At 52.4% G+C, this 21,336-nt stretch overlaps 1 protein-coding gene across 4 annotated transcripts in view; it reads left to right on the top strand.

Moving 5' to 3' along the window:
* Window positions 1–21,336, top strand: part of DDX54 (DEAD-box helicase 54) — a 28,407-nt gene that overhangs the window by 1,061 nt on the left and 6,010 nt on the right. For 2 of the 4 annotated variants that reach the window (XM_019039106.3, XM_004053932.5), the window contains exons 2-16: window positions 3,459–3,588; window positions 4,515–4,585; window positions 5,186–5,374; window positions 5,491–5,540; window positions 7,417–7,458; window positions 7,575–7,670; window positions 9,338–9,459; window positions 9,560–9,621; window positions 9,725–9,856; window positions 11,923–12,133; window positions 14,581–14,715; window positions 18,448–18,678; window positions 18,763–18,836; window positions 20,176–20,394; window positions 21,187–21,329. In XM_019039106.3, the coding sequence (XP_018894651.3) occupies window positions 3,459–3,588; window positions 4,515–4,585; window positions 5,186–5,374; window positions 5,491–5,540; window positions 7,417–7,458; window positions 7,575–7,670; window positions 9,338–9,459; window positions 9,560–9,621; window positions 9,725–9,856; window positions 11,923–12,133; window positions 14,581–14,715; window positions 18,448–18,678; window positions 18,763–18,836; window positions 20,176–20,394; window positions 21,187–21,329 (1,907 nt within the window). The remainder of the gene's footprint in view (window positions 1–3,458; window positions 3,589–4,514; window positions 4,586–5,185; window positions 5,375–5,490; window positions 5,541–7,416; window positions 7,459–7,574; window positions 7,671–9,337; window positions 9,460–9,559; window positions 9,622–9,724; window positions 9,857–11,922; window positions 12,134–14,580; window positions 14,716–18,447; window positions 18,679–18,762; window positions 18,837–20,175; window positions 20,395–21,186; window positions 21,330–21,336) is intronic. The other 2 variants (XM_063694377.1, XM_055359186.2) reach the window with 1 other exon arrangement.

Below are 21,336 nucleotides of genomic sequence, written 5' to 3'. Positions count from 1 at the left end.
CCTTATTATTTAATCCTCACACCAACGCTGTGCTAACACCACCAGCAACTGTCATCTTCATTTTTCCACAGGAGGAAACTGAGGCCTAGAGGGTTAAGAAATAGAAAAGGCCTGGTGTAGTGGCTACACACGCCTGTAAACCCAGCACTTAGGGAGGCTGAGGTGGGAGGATTGCTTGAGGTCAGGAGTTCAAGATCAGCCTGGGCAACATAGGCAGACCCCATCTCTACAAAAAATTAAAAAATTAGGATGGCCGCGGTGGCTCACGCCTGTAATCTCAGCACTTTAGGAGGCTGAGGCAGGCGGATCACCTGAGGTCGGGAGTTCAAGACCAGCCTGGCCAACGTGGTGAAACCCTGTCTCTACTAAAAATACAAAAATAGCCGGGTGTGGTGGCATGTGCCTGTAATCCCAGCTACTCGGGAGGCTGAGGCAGGAGAATCGCTTGAAACTGGGAGGCAGAGGTTGCAGTGAGCCGATATTGCACCACTGCACTCCAGCCTGGGTGACAGAGCAAGACTCTGTCTCAAAAAATAAAAATTAGCCTGGCTTGGTGGCGCCCACCTGTGGTCCCAGCTCCTGGAGAGGCAATGTGGGAGGATCACTTGAACCTGGGCGGCGGAGAGTACAGTGAGCTGTGGCTACACAACTGCACTCCATCATAAGCAACAGAGCAAGACTCTGTCTCCAAAAAAAGAAAAAAAAAAAAAAAAGGGAGGGAGATCCCATCTTTACAAAAAAAGAGAGAAAGAAGCTTGACCAAGACCTCACAGCTTGTGAGTACAAGAGCCAGGAGATTCAAACTTGGGACTGTCTGATTCCAAGGCCTGTGCCGTTTCCATTACTGAATGTCACGTGTATGCACATGAGGGGATGGGTATGAGCACCAATGGGGCAGAAGGGCTGTGCCCATTATTTCCCACAGTCCTGTTCCCAGCGGGTGCCTGGCACCAGGTAGGCTCAGGGCAAGATGAGTAAGTGGGCATTTATATGAAGAGAAAGGATCACACTCCAAGGCAGGAACTAGAAGAGACCTCATCCCACCGTCCCTCTCTCATCTTCCAGCCTAGCCAGTGCCTGGCACACAGTAGGTGCTCAACAAATGTAGAGAAACTACTAAAGGTAATGAACAGCACAGGTGGGCAGAGGTGGTTATTACCAAAGAAGAGGAGTCTAAGTGTAGTTCAGACCAAGGGCTTCTCACGGCACTGCCCTGTGTTCAAATGTGGCCCAACCTTGCACTGGCTGTGGGACATTGGAGAGGTTGCTTAACCTCTCTGTGCCCATTTCTACATCCGTAGAAGGCAAGTAAATGATTATATATGTTTCAAAGATTGTTGGCCCGGTGCCGTGGCTCATGCCTGTAATCCCAGCACTTTGGGAGTCCGAGGAGTGAGGATCACTTGATGCCAGGAGTTCGAGACCAGCCTGGGCAACATGCATGGCGAGACTCTGCATCTACAAAAAATACAAAAATTAGCCGGGCATGGTGGTGTGTGCCTGTAGTCCCAGCTACTTGGGAGGCTGAGGTGGGAGGATCACCTGAGCTAGGTGAGCCGTGATTGCCCCACTGCACTCCAGCCTGGGAGACTGAGTGAAACTCTGTCTCAAAAAAAAAAAAAAAAAGTGTTGAAAAGACTAAAGGAGGCTGGGCGTGGTGGCTCATGCCTGTAATCCGAGCACTTTGGGAGGCCAAGGTGAGTGGATCACTTGAGGTCAGGAGTTTGAGACCAGCCTGGCCAACATGGTGAAACCCCATCTCTACTGAAAATACAAAAATTAGCCGGGCCTGGTGGCGTGTGCCTGTAGTCCCAGCTAGTTGGGAGGCTGAGGCAGGAGAATTGCTTGAACCCAGGAGGTGGAGGCTGCAGTGAGCCAAGATCCTGCCACTGTACTCCAGCCTGGGTGACTGAACGAGACTGTCTCAAAAAAAAAAAAAAAAAAAGAAGACTAAAGGACATGCTGTTCATACATACATTCAGTAGCTATTGCAGGCGCCTGTGTGTCCCAGGCACCTTGTTTTCATGTACCTAGAGCAGGGGTTGGCAGACCTATCAAGGGCCAGATGGTAAATCTTTTTTTTAGGTTTTGTTGGGCCGTATAAGATCACTGTCTTTTTTGTTGGATTTCTTTTTCTTTTCTACAACCCTTTAAAAAGTAAAAACCGTTCTAAACTCACAGACTGTTCAAGACAGGCCATGGCTCTGCCCTAGAGGATTGTAGTCAATCTTAGAGGGTCACAGTGAAAAGAACACAGTCTCTGAAGCCAGGGTTCACATCCCTCACCCACTACCTGCTGGCTGTGTGACCTTGGGCACGTCACTTTATCTCTGTGCCTCAGTTTTCTTCTCTGTAAAATGGACAGAACAATAGTACCCACTTCATCAGATTGTTGTGAGGATTAAGTGGGTTAATTTGTATAATTCTCAGAGCAGCACCTAGCTTATAGTAGATACCTTGTAAGTTTCAGCCACTCTTATGAATTGCTGCTCCGTAAATGCTTTTTTTTTTTCTTTTTTTGGTAAAGATGGGGCTTTACCATGTTGCCCAGGCTAGTCTGGGAACTCCTGGGCTCAAATGATCCACCCACCTAAGCCTTCCAGTGCTGGGATTACAGGTGTGAGCCACCACGCCTGGCCATTAATGCTATTTTTAAGAGAAAGGGGACAGCCCTGTAGTCCAAGAAGGTTCCCCAGAGGAGGTGTCTGGATTGGATTTAGCTGTGCCAGGACAAGTGGGTCCTGGGTGAGCAGAAAGGAGGCCAGGCACGAGACAGACCAGAGATCAGAAAGGAGATTGGTTGGCGGCTGATGGGGTGGGGGTAGGGGGCAGGAGATCTTGGAAAAGTCTAGTACTTCACATATAGTAGGCATTTCGATTGGCTCTTTAAAGTATTTAGGGGCTGGGTGTGGTGGTTCATGCCTGTAATCCCAACACTTTGGGAGGCCAAGAAGGGAGGAATACTTGAGGCCAGGAATTCAAGACTAGTCTGGGCAATGTAGTAAGACCTCATCTCTACCAAAAAAATAAATAAATACAAAATAAAAAAATTAGCCAGATGTGGTAGTATACACCTGTAGTCCCAGCTACTCAGAAGTCTAAGGTGGGAGAATCACTTGAGCCTAGGAGTTCAAGGCTGCAGTGAGCCATGCCTGCACTGCTGTACTCCAGTCTGGGTGACAGAGTAAGACCCTGTCTCTTAAAAAAACAAAAAACCAAAAACGTGTACTTACTTTTGGGATTGGGATTCAAACCGAGACAGTCTATCTGCAGACCCCACTCTAAACTTCTGTCCTGGCCCAGCCAAAGGAGAACTTATTAGCAAAAAAGTGACGTGATCTGGCGGAAGCATCATTGGCTTGAATGGGGGAGAGAGGGCAACAGCACAGCCCCCTTCCCTGCCCCCTGTGGTCCCACTGTGCCTGGAGTGACACCACCTCTCTGTTCTTCCCTCCCAGCTGGGACCTGGCAGACCCCTGCCCACCTTCCCCACCTCGGAATGCACCTCGGATGTGGAGCCTGACACCCGGGAGATGGTGCGTGCCCAGAACAAGAAGAAGAAGAAGTCTGGAGGCTTCCAGTCCATGGGTGGGTGCAACTTGGCATCGGGGACTCTGCGGGAGCGGCAGCTGGAGGTCAACCCCGCCTCTGCACTCCATCACTGATGTCCACTCTGGGCCCAGCACTGTGGTTGGGTAGACCGGGGTAGCAGATCTGGTCTCCCAGTCATTCAGGGCCTTCTAGTGGGGCAGCAGGCCTGACACAGGAGAGGGCAGTTAGAACAGGCCTCAGGAAAGGCAATGCAGATGCAGGAACAGGCAAAGACAGTTGGGGACTTATTGCATGCAGAGGGGCATTTCAGAAGGAGGGAAAGGATGGAATGGGTGGGTGGTGTGGGGACACCTGGCTGGCCAGAAATAAAGCCTGACTCTGTTACTCTTTACAAATCAGTAGCAGCTGGAGCAAGGATTTAAATATCAAGATGAGTGCTGGGTGCGGTGGCTCATGCCTGTAATCTTAGCGTTTGGGGAGGCAGAGGTAGGATCACTTGAGGCCAGGAGTTCAAGTCCAGCTTGGGCAACAAAGTGAGCTCCCATCCATGCCCTCATCACCAAGAGGGACAAGAGTCCCTCCCCACCATCCGGGTGATTCTGAAGTTCATTCCAGACATCCTCATTGTGTCCACACACACTTCCAAGAGGCGCAGGACCTTACCATGCCTAAAACGAAGGCACAGCTTCTTAGTGTCACCTAAGACCCCATTAGTGTTCAGAGATCCCTGCTGTCTCATGACATCAAGAGTGGGTTCACATCAGAGAATCAGATGAGGTTCAGGTGCCCCAGTCAGATCTGTCTCCTAAGTCTCACTTCACCTTTCAGTTTGTGCTTTATTGCTTTTTTTTTTTTCCCTTGCTGTTTATTGTTGATGAAGCTGTCATTTGTCCTGTAAAGTTCTCTGGGGTTGGTGCTGTGGGGACTCCCTTGGCCCCCTGACCGTTTCATGTCTCTCCCAGGCCTGAGCTACCCGGTGTTCAAAGGCATCATGAAGAAGGGGTACAAGGTGCCAACACCCATCCAGAGGAAGGTGAGGGGTGGGGCGGTCGACGGGTGAGGGCGAGGGAGGAGTGACATGGCCCTCCTCTCTGGCCCCTTGACAGCCACCCCTTGTCCCACCTGTCACATCTCCTGCCCCCTTTACTCTGCTGAAGCCCCAGCTAGCGTGCCCACTTCCTAGGTGGAGAAGGTTGGGCCGAGCCGAGCAGAGACTCTGGGCCTTTCTGCCAGTTGAGCCTCCTGGAGGCTGCCCACAGCTGAACCTCAGCTCAGGCAGCTCCCAGCCACCTATTATCACCGGGGGCTTGTGATTATTGTTCTTAGACATTTCGCCAGTGGGAGCCATTTCTCTGGGGTTCTGAGGAGGAGGACTAGACGGGAGGTAGAGTCTGGCTCCTCCGAAGAAGGGTGTTCCAGCAATGGAAAGAGTTGGGGTAGTGAGCCGCTCATCCTTGGAGGCATGCTAACAGGCTTTTGAAAGAATGGGCAAGAATAGGCTCAGGGCTGGGTGACGGGTGCCTGCCCATTCACTGAGATCTATAGCATGCCCACTCCTCAGGGCCTTGAAGCTCTGGATCACGTGGTGTTTGGGGAGGAGCTGACCTTGACTTCCCTGCTTGTGCCTCTCCAGACCATCCCGGTGATCTTGGATGGCAAGGACGTGGTGGCCATGGCCCGGACGGGCAGTGGCAAGACAGCCTGCTTCCTCCTCCCAATGTTCGAGCGGCTCAAGACCCACAGTGCCCAGACCGGGGCCCGCGCCCTCATCCTCTCGCCGACCCGAGAGCTGGCCCTGCAGACCCTGAAGTTCACGAAGGAGGTGTGTCTGAGCTTGGGGAGAGGCTGGAGGCGAGGGCTGACTTGGGACCGGACACAGAGGCCACGAGTGTGCTGTCATCTCACCCCTGCCCTCTCTCAATCACTTTCTCTTCTCAGCTAGGCAAGTTCACTGGCCTCAAGACTGCCCTGATCCTGGGTGGAGACAGGTAAGGTCCCTGCACCCCATGCCAGGGTCACCACCATGCAGGCACATCTCTGTGTCTCCAGGACATTAGTTCGATTTAAGCTGTGTTGCTTATTAATAATAGCAGCTTCTGTGCTCATTCAAAAAACCCAACAAGGCCGGGCCCAGTGGCTCATGCCTGTAATCCCAGCACTCTGGGAGGCCGAGGTGGGCAGATCCCCTGAGGACAGGAGTTTGAGACCAGCCTGACCAACATAGCAGAACCCTGTCTCTACTAAAAATACAAAAATTAGCTGGGCATGGTGGCGCATGCCTGTAATCCCAGCTACAATGGAGGCTGAGAAAAGAGAATCACTTGAACCCAGGAGGTGGAGGTTGCAGTGAGCCGAGATGGCATTACTGCACTCCAACATGTGCAACAGAGCGAGACTCCAATCTCAAAAAAAAGAAAAAGAAAAAACAAAACAAAAACCCAAGAAGGCTGGTCCAGTGGTAGCAGGTTATCAGAACTTACCAACATTAGTATCATTAAAGTTGGTATACAACCCCCTTCACTGCTAAATTTGACTGGCTTAAGAAAAAAACCAACAAGGGAAATCATACGATAAAATATTAAAATAAATTGCCCACAGAAGCACTGCCACTCAGAAGTTCTGATGCTCCTGAAATAGAGTTGTCAGCTCACAGGACAGACAGGTGTATCTATTTTAAGATGCATAATCGTGGGCTTGTTTTTGTTTTTGTTTTTTGTTTGTTTATTTTGAGACAGGGTCTCGCTCTGTCACCCTGGCTGGAGTACAGTGGCGCAATCACAGCTAACAGCAGCCTCAACCTCCTGGGCTCAAGTGATCCTCCCACGTCAGCCTCCCCAGTAGCTGGCACCACAGGTGTGCACCACCACGCCCAGCTAATTTTTTGTATTTTTTGTAGAGATGAGGTCTCGCCATGTTACTCAGGCTGGTCTCAAACTCCTGGGCTCAAGTGATCTGCTACTTTGGCCTCCCAAAGTGTTGGGATTACAGGCGTAACGCCTGGCTGTGGGCTGTTAGAAAGCAGAAAGCACAGGAATCAAGGGATGTTTGTAATAGCTCAGATTCATAAGATGTAGTATCTCCTGATGTTCATTTACCACCCTTCCTAGGTAGTAGGTGCCACGTCTGTTTTACAGATGGGCAAAATGAGGAAGTGACAGGTTAGAGTCAGGCAATGATTCCATAGTAGAGCTGGGATCAGAATCCAGTCTCCTGCCTCATTCCATGCCTTATCCCACAGTTTATCCCTTAAAGGGCAGCCCCTTTAAGGGAGAAAGTTTAAGGATGCCGCTATTAACACTCTTGATTCTCGGAGAGTTTGCTTTTCAGTGCCTTTGTCTCCATTGTCATTTATTCTTTCTGAAGTTTGTGATTGTCAGAAAGGCCTCCCTGGGCTAGTCCTGGCCCAGGACTACCCTGGCTCCTACAGGTATCTCAAGGGTGCTGCAGAGGAGGGCTAAAATTAGGGATTTGTGCCCAAAGGGTTTAAGGACGGGAGCTGATAGAGATCCAGGGAACCTGGGTTCTAGTTGGGGCTGGTAGTTCCAGGGTTAGTTGCTGGGGGCACTGTGGGTGGAAGGCAGCTTTGTTGCTATCTGGAACAACAGAAGGAGTGAATTGAGGTCTGTAGTTGAGCCCATCTCTTCGGAGGAACTGTGTTGTAACCATTCTTTTGCATATTTCAGCTTGTATCTCTTGTCAGGGCAATGCCTTTGCCTCATACCTCAGCACTGGCCTTTTCTCAGTTCCAAGCCTCGGGTCTGTGTTCCTGGGGATGGGGTGTGCAGCCTTGCCTGGACATTTGGTTATGGGAAGGGAAACCAAAGAGACCTGTTCTATCAAGCTAACCCCTTCTCTCCTCTCTAGGATGGAAGACCAGTTTGCAGCCCTGCACGAAAATCCCGACATGTGAGTTTGTGGATTGGGGATGACTCCCTGAGGTCCCTTCCCAGTGGTGGGGGTGTAAGAGAACTGTGGTGGTGGCCCTGGCCCTGGGGTCACCTGGCCTGTGCACCCTCTTCCAGAATTATTGCCACGCCCGGACGGTTGGTACATGTGGCTGTGGAAATGAGCCTGAAGCTGCAGAGTGTGGAATACGTGGTGTTCGATGAAGCTGACAGGTAAGGCTGCAGGTCCAGCCCTGAGCACTTGTGTCTGAACTGGGAAAGCAGAGGCAGAGAGGTCAACCAGAGGAAGGCTCTGCCAGGAGAGCCCTGTGTGGCCGAGATCGAAGCAGTGTCTTCCCAGATGTGGGCTGCAGACCTCCTCATAAGTGGTGCTGGAGCTCATCTCTGGGGCTCTCTGACCAATATTTATAATTTTGCATTTCAGGAGTGTTGAAATGAATAATAGGACATCTAACATGGGATTTATTTATTTATTTATTTATTTATTTATTTATGAGATAGAGTCTTGCTCTGTCACCCAGGCTGGAGTGCAATGGCATGATCTTGGCTCATTGCAACCTCCGCCTCCCGGGTTCAAGTGATTCTTCTGCCTTAGCCTCCTGTGTAGCTGGGGTTACAAGCACACGCTACCACGCCTGGCTAATTTTGTATTTTTAGTAGAGATGGGATTTCACCATGTTGGCCAGGCTGGTCTTAAACTCCTGACCTCAGGTGATCCACCCGCCTCGGCCTCCCAAAGTGCTGGGATTACAGACGCGAGCCACGGGACCCGGCCCCTAACATGGGATTTCAAAGAGATTTTTTTAAAAGCACAAAGTTGAGAGCATGGACTCAGGAGCCAGACAGGAGTGGGATCAAGTCCTAGCTCTGCGACTTCAGCTCTGTGAATTTGGGCAAATCACTGGACATCTCTGGGCCTTGGCTGCTTCAACTGCAAAATGGGGATAAAGTAGCACGTACCTCACAGGGGTGTTGTGAGGACCAGAAGACTTGATACTTGTAAAGTACTTAGAACCCTCCCTGGCAGAGTTGGGGAGGGGGATGTGGGGGAAGTGGGGAGGGACTGCTATCATTGATTGATTGATGGTGACAGGGTTTTGCTCTGTCGCCCAGTTTGGAGTACAGTGGTGTGATGATGGCTCACTGCAGCCTCGACCTCCCAGGCTCAAGGGATCCTCCCATGTCAGCCTCCTGAGTAGCTGGGAATATAGGCATGCGCCACCATGCCCAGCTAATTTTTTTTTTTTTTGAGACGGAGTCTCACTCTGTTGCCCAGGCTGGAGTTCAGTAGCATGATGTCAGCTCACTGCAAGCTCCGCCTCCTGGGTTCAGGCCATTCTCTTGCCTCAGCCTCTCGAGTAGCTGGGACTACAGGCGCCCGCCACCACGCCCAGCTAATTTTTTTGTATTTTTAGTAGAGACGGGGTTTCACTGTGTTAGCGAGGATGGTCTCGATCTCCTGACCTCATGATCCGCCCGCCTTGGCCTCCCAAAGTGCTTGGGATTACAGGCCTGAGCCACTGCGCCCGGCCCCAGCTAATTTTTTATTTTTGTAGAGATGGGGTCTCACCTAGGGTGTTCTTGAACTCCTCCTGCCTTGGCCTCTCAAAGTGCTGGGATTACAGGCGTGAGCCTCTGCAGCCAGCCTGGGCTGCTGTCATTTATTTCAGCATGAGTTTGTAAGAACATGACCAAGACAGATTCCAGATTTCAAGGTTATTGTTGTTTAGGATGAAGTCATGTGATAAGTGTGAGTGGGCTGAGTTAGAGTGAGGCAAGCCCTGGGACACCGCAGAAGTTGTGGGGACAAGGATGGCTGCGGTTGGAACTCCAGGGAGTGGAGGCCCCCTCTGACCCAGTCCTGCCCTCTACCCTTCCAGGCTTTTTGAAATGGGTTTCGCAGAGCAGCTGCAGGAGATCATCGCCCGCCTCCCCGGGGGCCACCAGACGGTGCTGTTCTCCGCCACTCTGCCCAAACTGCTGGTGGAATTTGCCCGGGCTGGTGCGTGAGCTGGGGGTGGAGATGGGGGCTGGGGGTCGGGCTGGGGCCTGGGGGTCCAGTCCCTCTGCGACTCCCCCACTTTCCCCCATGTCTCCTGCAGGCCTCACGGAGCCCGTGCTCATCCGGCTTGACGTGGATACCAAGCTCAACGAGCAGCTGAAGGTGAGGCTGCACCTGTCCCATCCCAGGAGGGTGTGTCCAGGTGGGCCCTGCAGGCCCTGGGCCAGGACCCCGTAAGCCAACCCGTGATGCCCTCTCCCCACAGACCTCCTTCTTCCTCGTGCGGGAGGACACCAAGGCTGCCGTGCTGCTCCACCTGCTGCGCAACGTGGTGCGGCCCCAGGACCAGACCGTGGTGTTTGTGGCCACGAAGCACCACGCCGAGTACCTCACTGAGGTGAGCAGGGTCCTGAGTGGGACGAGCACCTCCTTCAGCTGGAGTTTGGAGCTGCAGTTCCCTGTGCAGTCACTAGAGGGCAGCACGAGAGCGGACCAGGAGCCTGGGCCTGGGCTCAAGATGGTCATTTTTATTTTTATTTTTTATTTTTTTGAGACGGAGCCTCGCTCTGTCATCCAGGCTAGAGTGCAGTGGCACAATCATGGCTCACTGCAGCCTTGACCTTCCAGGCTCAAACAATCCTCCCACCTCAGCCTCCCGAGTACTTGGGACTTCTGGCACACGTCACCATGCCCAACTAACTTGTTACTTATTTTTATATTTTGTAAAGACAGGTTCTCACTCGGTTGCCCAAGCTGGTCTTGAACTCCTGGGCTCAGGTGATCCTCCCACCTTGGCCTCCCATAGTACTGGGATTATGAAAACATTTCTTCTTTTTTTTTTTTTTGGAAATGGTATCTCACTCTGTCGCCCAGGCTGGAGTGCAGTGGCACGATCTCAGCTCACTGCAACCTCCACTTCCCAGGTTCAAGTGATTCTCCTGCCTCATCCTCCTGAGTAGCTGAGACTTCAGGCGCCACCATGCCTGTCTAATTTTTGTATTTCTCATGGAGACGGGGTTTTGCCGTGTTGGCCAGGTGGGTCTTGAACTCCTGACCTCAAGTGATCTGCCCGTCTCAGCCTCCTAAAGTGCTGGGATTACAGGTGTAAGCCACAGTGCCTGGCCTAAACTTTTTATTGTGAGAAAATTTCAAACCAATTCTAAGATCAGAAAATAATATGATGAACCCCGGGTACTCGTTATCTAGGTACAACTGTTATCAGCTGATAGCTGGTCTTGACCTTCATCCGTTAGTTCCCCTTACATCCGGGTTATTTTGAAGCCTGTCCCTGCCATCCTATTATTTTCCTGTAGATTTTTAGTGTGTTGTTTGTTTGACTTCTTAAGATTGAGGCATGACCTGCATGTAGCAAGCTGTGTGAAGCGCTGTTAGCATGTGTGAGTGGCTCAAAGATTTTTTTCATATGTGTTATGCCTGTGTGACCCCCGCCTGGGTCAGAGCCTGGGGAGTTGCTGTGCCCCGGAAGACAGCGGGGCCCCTTTCCGTCGGTGCCTGCCTCCCTGTCAGCTACACCTGGGTCTGTTATCTGAGGACATGGTTCACTGGGTTTCACTTACTCCACACACAGTTAACAACGCTCCCTCTGTGCAGCTGCTGGGGTCACCAGTGAATAAGACCAAAATAGTAATTTTTAAACAGTTGTTTTTTTAGAGACAGAGTTTTGCTCCTTTGGCCAGGCTGGAGTGCACTGGCATGATCATGGCTTACTGCAACCTCTGCCTCCTGGGCTCAAGTAATCCACCCACCTCAGCCTCCGAAGTACCTGGGACTGTAGGCACAAGTCATGCCTGACCATGCCAGCTCATTTTTTATTTATTTTTATTTTTTTGTAGAGATGGTGTCTTGCTGTGTTACCCAGGCTAGTCTCGAGTTTCTGGTCTCAAGTGATTTTCCAGCCTTGGTTTCCCGAAATGCTGGGATTACAGGCGTGAGCCACCATGCCCAGTTTAAATAGTAATCTGTAAAGAACAGCTAGCACTCTCATGAGTGTTCCATGTTGAGACTCTGTTCTCAGCACAGTGTATACTGACTCATGTGATCCTCATAATAAGGCACAAAGAAGGGGCAGTTATTCTTACAGATGAGGAAAATGAGGCATAGAAAAGTTTGATAACTTGCCCAAGGTCACACAGCTTGTTTGTAGCAGAATCCGGATAAGGCTTGTGCACTGAGGTGGCATTTGCAGCTTCCCTGAGAGGGCCCTCTGCACACATCATCTCTGATCCTCAGACAACCCTGCAGAGAGGTGGGAGGTGTTGTAAGCTCCATTCCTCCCCAAACTGGCATCACCCAGCAAGCTGGGATTCAGACCAAGGGTGCCAGACTCCAGAACCCGTGGTCTTGTCTCTGCACCTCAGTGCCCGTCCCCTGCCATGGTCTGGCTTCCTTTCCTTTCTCCTCCAAGTCTCCTTCTCACTTTGCTACCATCTTTGCTCTGAGCAGCTGCTGACGACCCAGCGGGTGAGCTGCGCCCACATCTACAGTGCCCTAGACCCGACAGCCCGCAAGATCAACCTCGCCAAATTCACGCTTGGCAAGTGCTCCACTCTCATTGTGACTGACCTGGCCGCCCGAGGCCTGGACATCCCGCTGCTGGACAATGTCATCAACTACAGCTTCCCCGCCAAGGGCAAGCTCTTCCTGCACCGCGTGGGTAAGCAGCCCGTGGCTGGCCCTGGGGCAGGCAGGGGTGCCGGATCCTGGCAGAAGCCGAGGGTACAAGGCTTAACTCTTGACACTGCACATGGGGTGGCTGTGGGCTTTGTTTTAGAGACAGAGCCTTGCTATATTGCTTAAGCTGGTCTCAAACTCCCGATCGTGCCACTGCGATCCAGCCTGGGTGACGGAGCAAGATCTTGTCTCAAAAAAACCAAAAAAAAAAACAACCCAATTATTCAGCTTATGGTTTTTTTGACTTTACAATAGCACCCATACAGCTGTTCTATTTTTTTCTTTCAGTACAGTATTCAATAAGTTACATGAGATATTCAACACTTTATTTTAAAATCGGCTATGTGTGGGATGATTTTGCCCAAGGGTAGGCTAATGGAAGTATTTGGAGCATGCTCAAGGCAGGCTGGCTGAGCTGCAATGTTTAGTGGGTTAGGTGCCGTGTGTGTGTTTTTGACGGCTATTGGGTTTATTGAGACGCAGCCCTTCGTGAGTCACGGAACAGCTGTGGTCTCATTTCAGAGATCACTGTCCCCCATTGCTCTCTGATGACATGGCCGTCATTTTGGTGTGTGTCCATTCTTCTGATGTTTCTATTTTAAGTTGTGGTAAAGTAGACATAGCATGCAATTCAGCATTTTGCCATTTCCCAGTGTGCAGTGGAGTGGCATTGAGTCTGTTCACATTGTGCAACCGTCACCACCATCTGTCCCCAAAACTTTTTTTTTTTTTTTTGAGAGTCTTGCTTTGTACCCCAGGCTGGAGTGCAGCGGCGTGATCTCGGCTCACTGCAACCTTCACCTCCCAGGTTCCAGCTATTCTCTTGCATCAGCCTGCCGAGTAGCTGGGATTACAGGTGCTCGCCACCAGGCCCAGCTAATTTTTTGTGTTTTTAGTAGAGACAGGGGTTTCACCATGTTGGCCAAGGTGGTCTTGAACTCCTAACCTCAAGTGATGCGTCTGCCTCAGCCTCCCAAAGTGCTGTGATTACAGGTGTGAGCCACCATGCTTGGCCCCAGAACTTTTTCATCTTGCAAAATTGAAGCTCTATCCGTCAGACAAAATCTCCTTATTCCCCTCCCGCAGCCCCTGGTAACTGTTATTCTACTTTCTTTGCCTTCTTTTAATTCATAAGTGTCATGTGGTGGGTGCACTTCCCCCTTGTTGCTGTCTGCTGTCCCCTAGTTTCTGTTGCTGTGTGGAGAGCTGGTTCTGCATATCGCTAGGGAGGTCCCCAGGACGCCCCCAAAGGGAATTTCTTGTGCCTCACAAGACCAACAGTGCCGGTCAGACAACCTCAAATGAAATCTCCAAATGTCATAACACCTTGTTTTCCCAAGATACGGAGACAAACCAAAATGTAATGCTATGTAGGGATTTAGGTACTTCATGCAAAATTGCAATCATATTGGGTGTTCTTTTTTATAACTGGCTTTTTGTTTTTTTCTTTTTACATCACCATACATCACGAATGTTTTTCGTTTACTATGAAATGTCATTCTGTGATGGGTTGGCACATCTTTTCTGTAAGGGGCTAGACATGAAACGTTAGGCTTTGTGGACCATACTGTCTCTGTCCTAACTGTTCATCTCTGCTGCTGTCGTGTGACTGCTGCCTATTCATTTACATAGATAATATATAAACAAATGAGTGTGGCTGTGTTCCAATAAATCTTTATTTACACAGACAAGCAGGGGGCCGGGATCTCACTCTGTTGCTTGGGCTCTAGTGCAGTGGCATGATCATAGCTCACTGTAAGCTTGAACTCCCAGATTCAAGCAATCCTCCCAGCTCAGCCTCCCAAGTACTTAGGGCTACAGGCACACACCATCACATTTGGCTAATTTTCATTTTTTGTAGACATGGGGTCTTGCTATTTTGCCCAGGCTGTTCTCGAACTCCTGGCCTCAAGTGATTTTCCCACCTCAGCCCCTCAAAGTGCTGTGATTACAGGCGTGAGCCACCAGCCTGGCCCTGTAGGCTGCAGTTTGCCCACTCTTTTCCTGAGCTGTTTAATTCCCACTGTGTGGCCATCAGCTAATTCACTTATCCAGTCCTCTATCCTTGAGACTTTAGTTTCCAACTTGGGGCTGTCCTAGTCAGGGCCACACTAAACCTCCTTGTGTGTGAATCTTTGCGTCTTTGCGGGGAATTCTCAAAAGTGGGGACACTGAAGAGTTTTGATCATGCTCATGAGCAGGGCCTTGCTGTATTTTTGCTAGTCTCCCAGAGCACTGTGTCAGCTCAGGCACACTCTCACAGATCAACCTAGGGACCGGGATTAAACTTCCCTGTGCGTAGGTGGGGACAGCAGCTGTGTGAGGTTCGAGGCTTGGCCAGGCTCACCCGCTCAGGGTCTGGCCTGTGGAACTCATGCTGGGTCTGGGTCCTTCTTTGCTTAATTAAGCTTGAACATCTCCTTGCTGCAGGCCGTGTGGCTCGGGCTGGCCGAAGTGGCACAGCCTACTCCTTGGTGGCCCCTGATGAAATCCCCTACCTGCTGGATCTGCACCTGTTCCTAGGCCGCTCCCTCACCCTCTCCCGACCCCTCGAGGAGCCCTCAGGTGAGTGGAGGCTGGGTGGGGATAGGGGTCCCCGTGGAGTTCATGGGCCCTGTTTTGGCTGTGGGAGGAGGTGGGGCTGGGTTTGACCCCAGCAGAAGATGATTCCTTTTATTTATTTTATTGTATTTTATTTGTTTTGTTTATTTTTTGAGACAGAGTCTCGCTCTGTTGCCCAGGCTGGGGTGCAGTGGTGCGATCTTGGCTCACAGCAACCTCTGCCTCCCAGGTTCAAGCCATTCTCTTGCCTCAGCTTCCCGAGTAGCTGGGACTATAGACGCCTGCCACCATGCCTGGCTAATTTTTTATTGTATTTTTAGTAGAGACAAGGTTTCACCATGTTGGCCAGGCTGATCTCAAACTCCTGACCGCAAGTGATTCGCCCACCTCCCAAAGTGCTGGGATTACAGGCGTGAGTCACTGCGCCGGGCTGATTCCTTCTATTTTTTAATGAGACGGGGTCTTACTCTTGCTCAGGCTGGAGTGCAGTGGTGCGATCATGGCTCGCTGCAACTTCCAACTCCTGGGCTCAAGCAAGCCACTGTGCCTGGCTAACCCCTCTATTTTAAACTCAGGATTTCCCACAACAATCCAGATTTGTGGTATCTACTGGGAAACGGTTGGATCTGGGTGCTAAGCTGTGGCACCCCCGTTAGACAGGCTTCCTGGTCCCCTGCAGCCCCTGCCTGCCTCCCCTTCCTGTCAGTGTGGCCTGCCCAGCCCCTGCAGGCATCTAGTGTGTGACCCTATACTTGATGAGTTTTCAGGGGAGCGCAGCGGAGGGAGAGAGAGGCTGAGGCTCATTCAGACCAAGCCCACAGGACATTTTTTATTTATTTATTGAGACAGAGTTTCCCTCTTGTTGCCCAGGCTGGAGTGCAGTGGTGCAATCATGGCTCACCACAACCTCTGCATCCCGGGTTCAAGCAATTCTCCTGCCTCAGCCTCCCTAGTAGCTGGGACTGCAGGCACACACCACCACGCCCAGCTAATTTTGTATTTTTAGTAGAGACAGGGTTTCACCATGTTGGCCACGCTGGTCTTGAACTTCTGATCTCAGGTGATCTGCCTGCCTCGGCCTCCCAAAGTGCTGGGATTACAGGTGTGAGCCACTGTGCCCAGCCGCCCACAGGACATTTCGGTATACATCCTAGAATGGGAATGCATGGGACAGACAATAGCAATCACCATGGCCTCCATCTGTGGGCCTCCAACTATGGGCCTCCACCTGCAGTCCTGCTGGTTCCCGGGCCCTGGACACATCTTGTCTCGTTTGTCCATCTGTGCTAGAGGGAGGGCTGTCATCACCTCTGCTTCACAGATGAGAGACAGGCCTACCCGCATGCACACAGCAGGGAGGTGGGGAGCTGAGATTCAGGCCCCCCCAGAGCCCTGAGACTCAAGCTCAGAGAGCTGAGGCGGCCTCCTCCGGACAGCCTAGCCAGTGGTCAGCAGAGAGCGCAGCCCTCAGAGCTCCGGGCCCCCTCTGCCTCGGCTGTTCACTCTTGGCTGCCAGTGGTGGTCTCTGTCCAGGCCACGGCCCCCTCAGGTGACCATGTGGCCCTGCAGTGTCCCAGCCCATGCCTGGAGGCAGCTGGAAAGCAGACACCGCAGCGGAAAGTCTGGGGTCAGATGCAAGGGCACAGGAAAGGGCTGCGGGGCCTGGCCAGGGTGGGGGGCGGCCTGTGCAGTCACTGGAGGTGGAGGCCTCAGTTGGGCGCCACGCAGGGGTGAATTGGAAGGGGCGCCTAAAGGGCATTTCAAAGCATTTTCCTGGGGGCAAAGCTGAGAGTGCAAGGGCCAAGGGAGGGAGATGCAAGCACAGCCCCACCCGGCAGCCCCAGGGGCCCAGTGACAGGCAGGAGCAGGAGGAAATGGACCCTGCGCCCAGGGCCTGCTCAGGGCCAGAGGCAGCACGCAGCCCTGTACAGGCTCTACAGATCTGCAGCCTCCTGGGTTGAGAGCTGTGCATGGGCGTGGGAGGGGCAGAGGGAGGGAAGGAGCCTACCCCAATGTCTAGGCAGAAACCACCCCTGGTGCAGTTAGCTTTTAGGGAGAGACATCCTGCATTTGCTCCAGAGCTAGCCGGGGGTCAGCAGGGCCCAGCACCTGCTTAATCCGGAGAGATGGGAAGAGGGCAGGCTCCTGACCCAGTGCAGGGTTTGGTTTCCGACCCTGACCCTTACCATGTGCCCCTTGGCAAATCTCTAAACCTCCAGGAGCCTCAGTTTCCTCATCTCTAAAAGGGACTCATCAGGGCCTTTCTTTCAAGATTGGCCAAATGTTGGTAATTAACGCTGGGTGATGGGCCCATGAGGTCCATCATGCTCTTCCCTCAGCTTTTTCTTTTTCTTTCATTGTTTTGCTTTTTTATTTTATTTTATTTTATTTTTTGAGAGGGGCTCACTCTGTCACCCAGGCTGGAGTATAGTGGCACAATCACAGCTCACTGCACCCTTGACCTCCTAAGCTCAAGCAATCCTTCCACCTCAGCCTCTTGAGGAGCTGGGAATACAGGCAGGTGCCACCATGCCTGGATAATTTTTTAATTTTTTGTAGAGATGGAGTATCACTATGTTGCCCAGGCTGGTCTTGAACTCCTGCACTCAAGCGATCCTCCTGCCTTGGCTTCCAAAGTGCTGGGGTTACAGGTGTGAGCCACCATGCTTGGCTTACTGTTGTATATATTTTGTAGTAAAAAGTTAGAACATGACGACAAAAGAAAACAGGTACTTTCCTCATAGGTTTGGTGTGAGGTAAAGGAGATGATGATGATGGACTCAGCACAGTGCTTACACATAGGGAGCCTCTGTGTCCGGCATCCTCTGCTCTTAACTGTTGCTGTTACTTATTACCATAAGTATCGCTGTTGTTAGTATGGACTCTGCCTAGATTGAATCCTGTCTCTGCAACTGACTCATTTGACAGTCCTGGTAGTAATTGAACCTCGCTAAGCCTCAGTTTTCTTATCTATAGAACAGCGTTGCTGTGGAAATTGAATTTCTAATGCTGGAGTCAGCAAAGTTGCTGTTGTTTGTTTTTTGTTTTTGTTTTTTTGTTTTTAAGAGAGACGAAGTCTTGTTCTGTCACCCAGGCTGGAGTGCAGTGGCACTATCACGGCTCACTGCAGCCGTGAGCTCCCAGGCTCAAGCGATCCTCCTGTGTCACCCCCTGAGTAGTTGAGAGACTACAGGGGCACACCACCATGCCTGGCTAATTTTAAAATTTATTGTAGACATGGAGTGTCACTACATTGCTCAGGCTGGTCTCCAATTCCTGGCCTTAAGTGATCCTCCTGCCTCAGCCTCCTGGAACTCTGAGATTATAGGCATGAGCCACCGCACCCGGCCAACAAAGTTTTTTTTTTTAGAGCCAGATAGTACATATTCTAGGCTCTGTGAGCCGTGTGATCCAGGGTGGCTCTTCAACCCTGGCCTTGTAGTGCAAAAACAGCCGGAGACCATGCATAAGCGAGTAGTGAGCTGTGCTCCCGTAGAGCTATTTCCAGAAGCAGCAGGCAGCTGGCCGGCCAGCCGCAGTTTGTTGACCCCTGTCAGTGTATTCAAGTGTCTGGCTCTCTAGCTCCTCCCTGAGTGCTGGTGTTCTTTGCAGTGATTATTTTGTAGCCATTTACCTGTGATTCAGGGGTCAGGGTGAGGCCCAGGAGTGGTGGTCGGGCAGTGGACAGGCGGGCCAGGCTGAAAGACCTCTGACAAGGTGCTGTGTGGGGTGCAGGTGTGGCCGGTGTGGATGGCATGCTGGGTCGGGTGCCACAGAGTGTGGTGGACGAGGAGGACAGTGGTCTGCAGAGCACCCTGGAGGCATCGCTGGAGCTACGGGGCCTGGCCCGCGTTGCCGACAACGCCCAGCAGCAGTATGTGCGCTCACGCCCAGCGCCCTCGCCCGAGTCCATCAAGAGGGCCAAGGAGATGGACCTTGTGGGGCTGGGCCTGCACCCCCTCTTCAGTGAGTCCTTCTACAAGGCAGGGGGTGGCAGGTGGCCCTTGCTGACCCCACCCACAGCCTCACACCTTGCTGCTTTCCTACCAGGCTCGCGTTTTGAGGAGGAGGAGCTGCAGCGGCTGAGGCTGGTGGACAGCATAAAGAACTACCGCTCCCGGGCGGTGAGTGGGGCCGGGTGGAGACCACGCTCTGAGTCCTGGCTCTGTGGAGCCCAGAGCCTGGAGTCACACAGTGACAACGGTGGTGCCAGGACTCAGATTGCACTCCTGACCCCCAGCAGGACCCCAGCAGGGATTTTCATCTGAGCTTATAGCTTCTTAACCTGCAGCCTTGGCTCTGACAGCCTCTCTTGAGATGCACCTTGTTCTGGAACCATCCCTGCTGGCCCACAGCAGGTCCTGTGGGGCAGCCATTCCCTAGCACTTACAGATGGCTCACAAGGGGAAGTGACATGCTTCCGGTCTGTTAGAGGCCTGAAGAGCTGGCTTTCCTGAGCTTCTTTCCCTCCTTCCCAACTGTTGACTCCCATTAGGCACCCCGTCTTGTGCATATGGAAGGGGATGCACAAAAGGAAAGACCTACTGAGGAGTGAGTAAGCCTGCCAGCCAGCTAGGATCAGGAGAGGAGCTGGAGAGAGTGTCATGTTTAAGAGCACCGGTTTTGAAGTCAAATGGACTTGGGTTGACAAGCTATGGTTTTTCCTAGCATGTGACCATGGGCTGGTTACTCACCCTCTCTGGGTTTTTGTTTGTTTGTTTTTGAAACAGGGTCTTGCTTTGTCACCCAGGCTGGAGTGCAATGGTGCAATCATGGCTCACTGCAGCCTTGACCTTCTGGGCTCAAATGATCCTCCTATCTCAGCCTCCTGAGTAGCTGGGACTACAGGTGCATGCCACCACACCCAGCTAATTTTTTTATTTTTTGTAGAGATGAGGTCATGTTGCCTAGGCTGGTCTCAGACCCCTGGGCTCAGGTGATCCTCTTGCCTCAGCCTCCCAAAGTGCTGAGATTACAGGCGTGAGCCACGGTGCCTGGCCTGGGTCTCTTTGTGTTTTTGTTTTGTTTTGTTTTTGAGATGGAGTCTCTCTCTGTTACCCAGGCTGGGGTGCAGTGGTGCAATCTCGGCTCACTGCAACCTCTGCCTTCTGGGTTCAAGTGATTCTCCTGCCTCAGCCTCCTAAGTAGCTGGGACTACAGGTGCCCACCACCACACCTAGCTAATTTTTGTATTTTTAGCAGAGATGGGGTTTCGCCGTGTTGGCCAGGCTAGTCTCGAACTCCTGACCTCAAGTGATCCACCCGCCTCAGCCTCCCCAAGTGCTGGGATTACAGGCATGAGCCACTGCACCTGGCCTGGGTCTGTCTATCTAATTGTGAAGTGCAGATAATGGACACTGGGGAAGACTTGGGGAAGAACGCCCATAGGAAGCCCACCAAGTGGTAAGGGTGGGGTTAGGGGTAGAAGGCCAGTGGGCAAAGGACTGGGTGTCCCCTCCACAGACTATCTTTGAGATCAACGCCTCCAGCCGAGACCTGTGCAGCCAGGTGATGCGTGCCAAGCGGCAGAAGGACCGCAAGGCCATCGCCCGCTTCCAGCAGGGACAGCAGGGGCGGCAGGAGCAGCAGGAGGGCCCAGTGGGCCCAGCCCCGAGCCGCCCAGCACTGCAGGAGAAGCAGCCTGAGAAGGAGGAGGAGGAGGAGGTGGGAGAGAGTGTGGAGGTACAGGTTCCACCCTGGGGACCCTGGACCTGGGGTATGGGGAAGGGGTGGCTAAGTCCCAGCAGCCCATGAGGCTGTCCTAGGATCTTTGAGTAGTGGATGGAGGTGGATGCAGTCAGCTTCCCATCTGCAGAGTCGGGGCATGGTTCTTGTCCACCATCCCTCGTTTAAAACTCTGGGGCCAGATCTTTAGCCTGAGGAGCTGTGCACGACATGACACCCTCAGTGTGGTCCAGGGCATCACCAGCCACCAAACACATCAGGGCTTCTGCAGTGAGACGTGTAGGTCTCCACTCAGAGGGAGGACCATGAAGTGTCCCATTCACCTGGTGGGCGGGTCCTGGGCCTGTGTGTCCCCCAGGATGTCCCTCTCTCATGTTTTGTTTGGACAGAGGGTTCAGTAGCCAAGAAGACCAGTTGGAGACCCCTGGCCTAGTCCACGTTGTTCAGAGCAGGCCAGGCGCAGAGAGGGGCAGGGCCGGCTGTCACACAGCCTGGGGCGCGGAGATGGAATGGGGAGTTGGGTCTCCCCCGGCCGGCACTCTCCTCCTCACCCAGCTGTCCTGCCTCTGCTGGTCCCTGAGGCAGGGGTTGCGCTGTGTGTGCAGATGAGGAAACTGAGGGTCCCACAGGAGACACTGTCACCCAGCTAAGAAATGGCAAAATGAAGCTTTGAAAGTCCCCGAGAAGCCACTGGCCCCTCACTGTGGCCAGGCTGGTGGGTAGGGAGGCTGGGGGAACTCCCCAGGGGGCAGCAGGCATGACACTGGGCCTTGGTCTGTGCTCTGCCAGGACATTTTCTCAGAGGTCGTGGGCCAGAAGCGGCAGCGGTCAGGACCCAACAGGGGAGCCAAGAGGCGGAGGGAGGAGGCCCGGCAGCGGGACCAGGAATTCTACATCCCCTACCGGCCCAGGGACTTTGACAGCGAGCGGGGGTGAGTG

The sequence above is a fragment of the Gorilla gorilla genome, chromosome 10 (genome assembly GCF_029281585.2).
Source record: "Gorilla gorilla gorilla isolate KB3781 chromosome 10, NHGRI_mGorGor1-v2.1_pri, whole genome shotgun sequence".
NCBI classification, from domain to species: domain Eukaryota; kingdom Metazoa; phylum Chordata; class Mammalia; order Primates; family Hominidae; genus Gorilla; species Gorilla gorilla.
The sequence above is the reverse complement of the archived record's forward strand: the minus strand, read 5'-3'. Positions and strand labels throughout refer to the sequence as shown.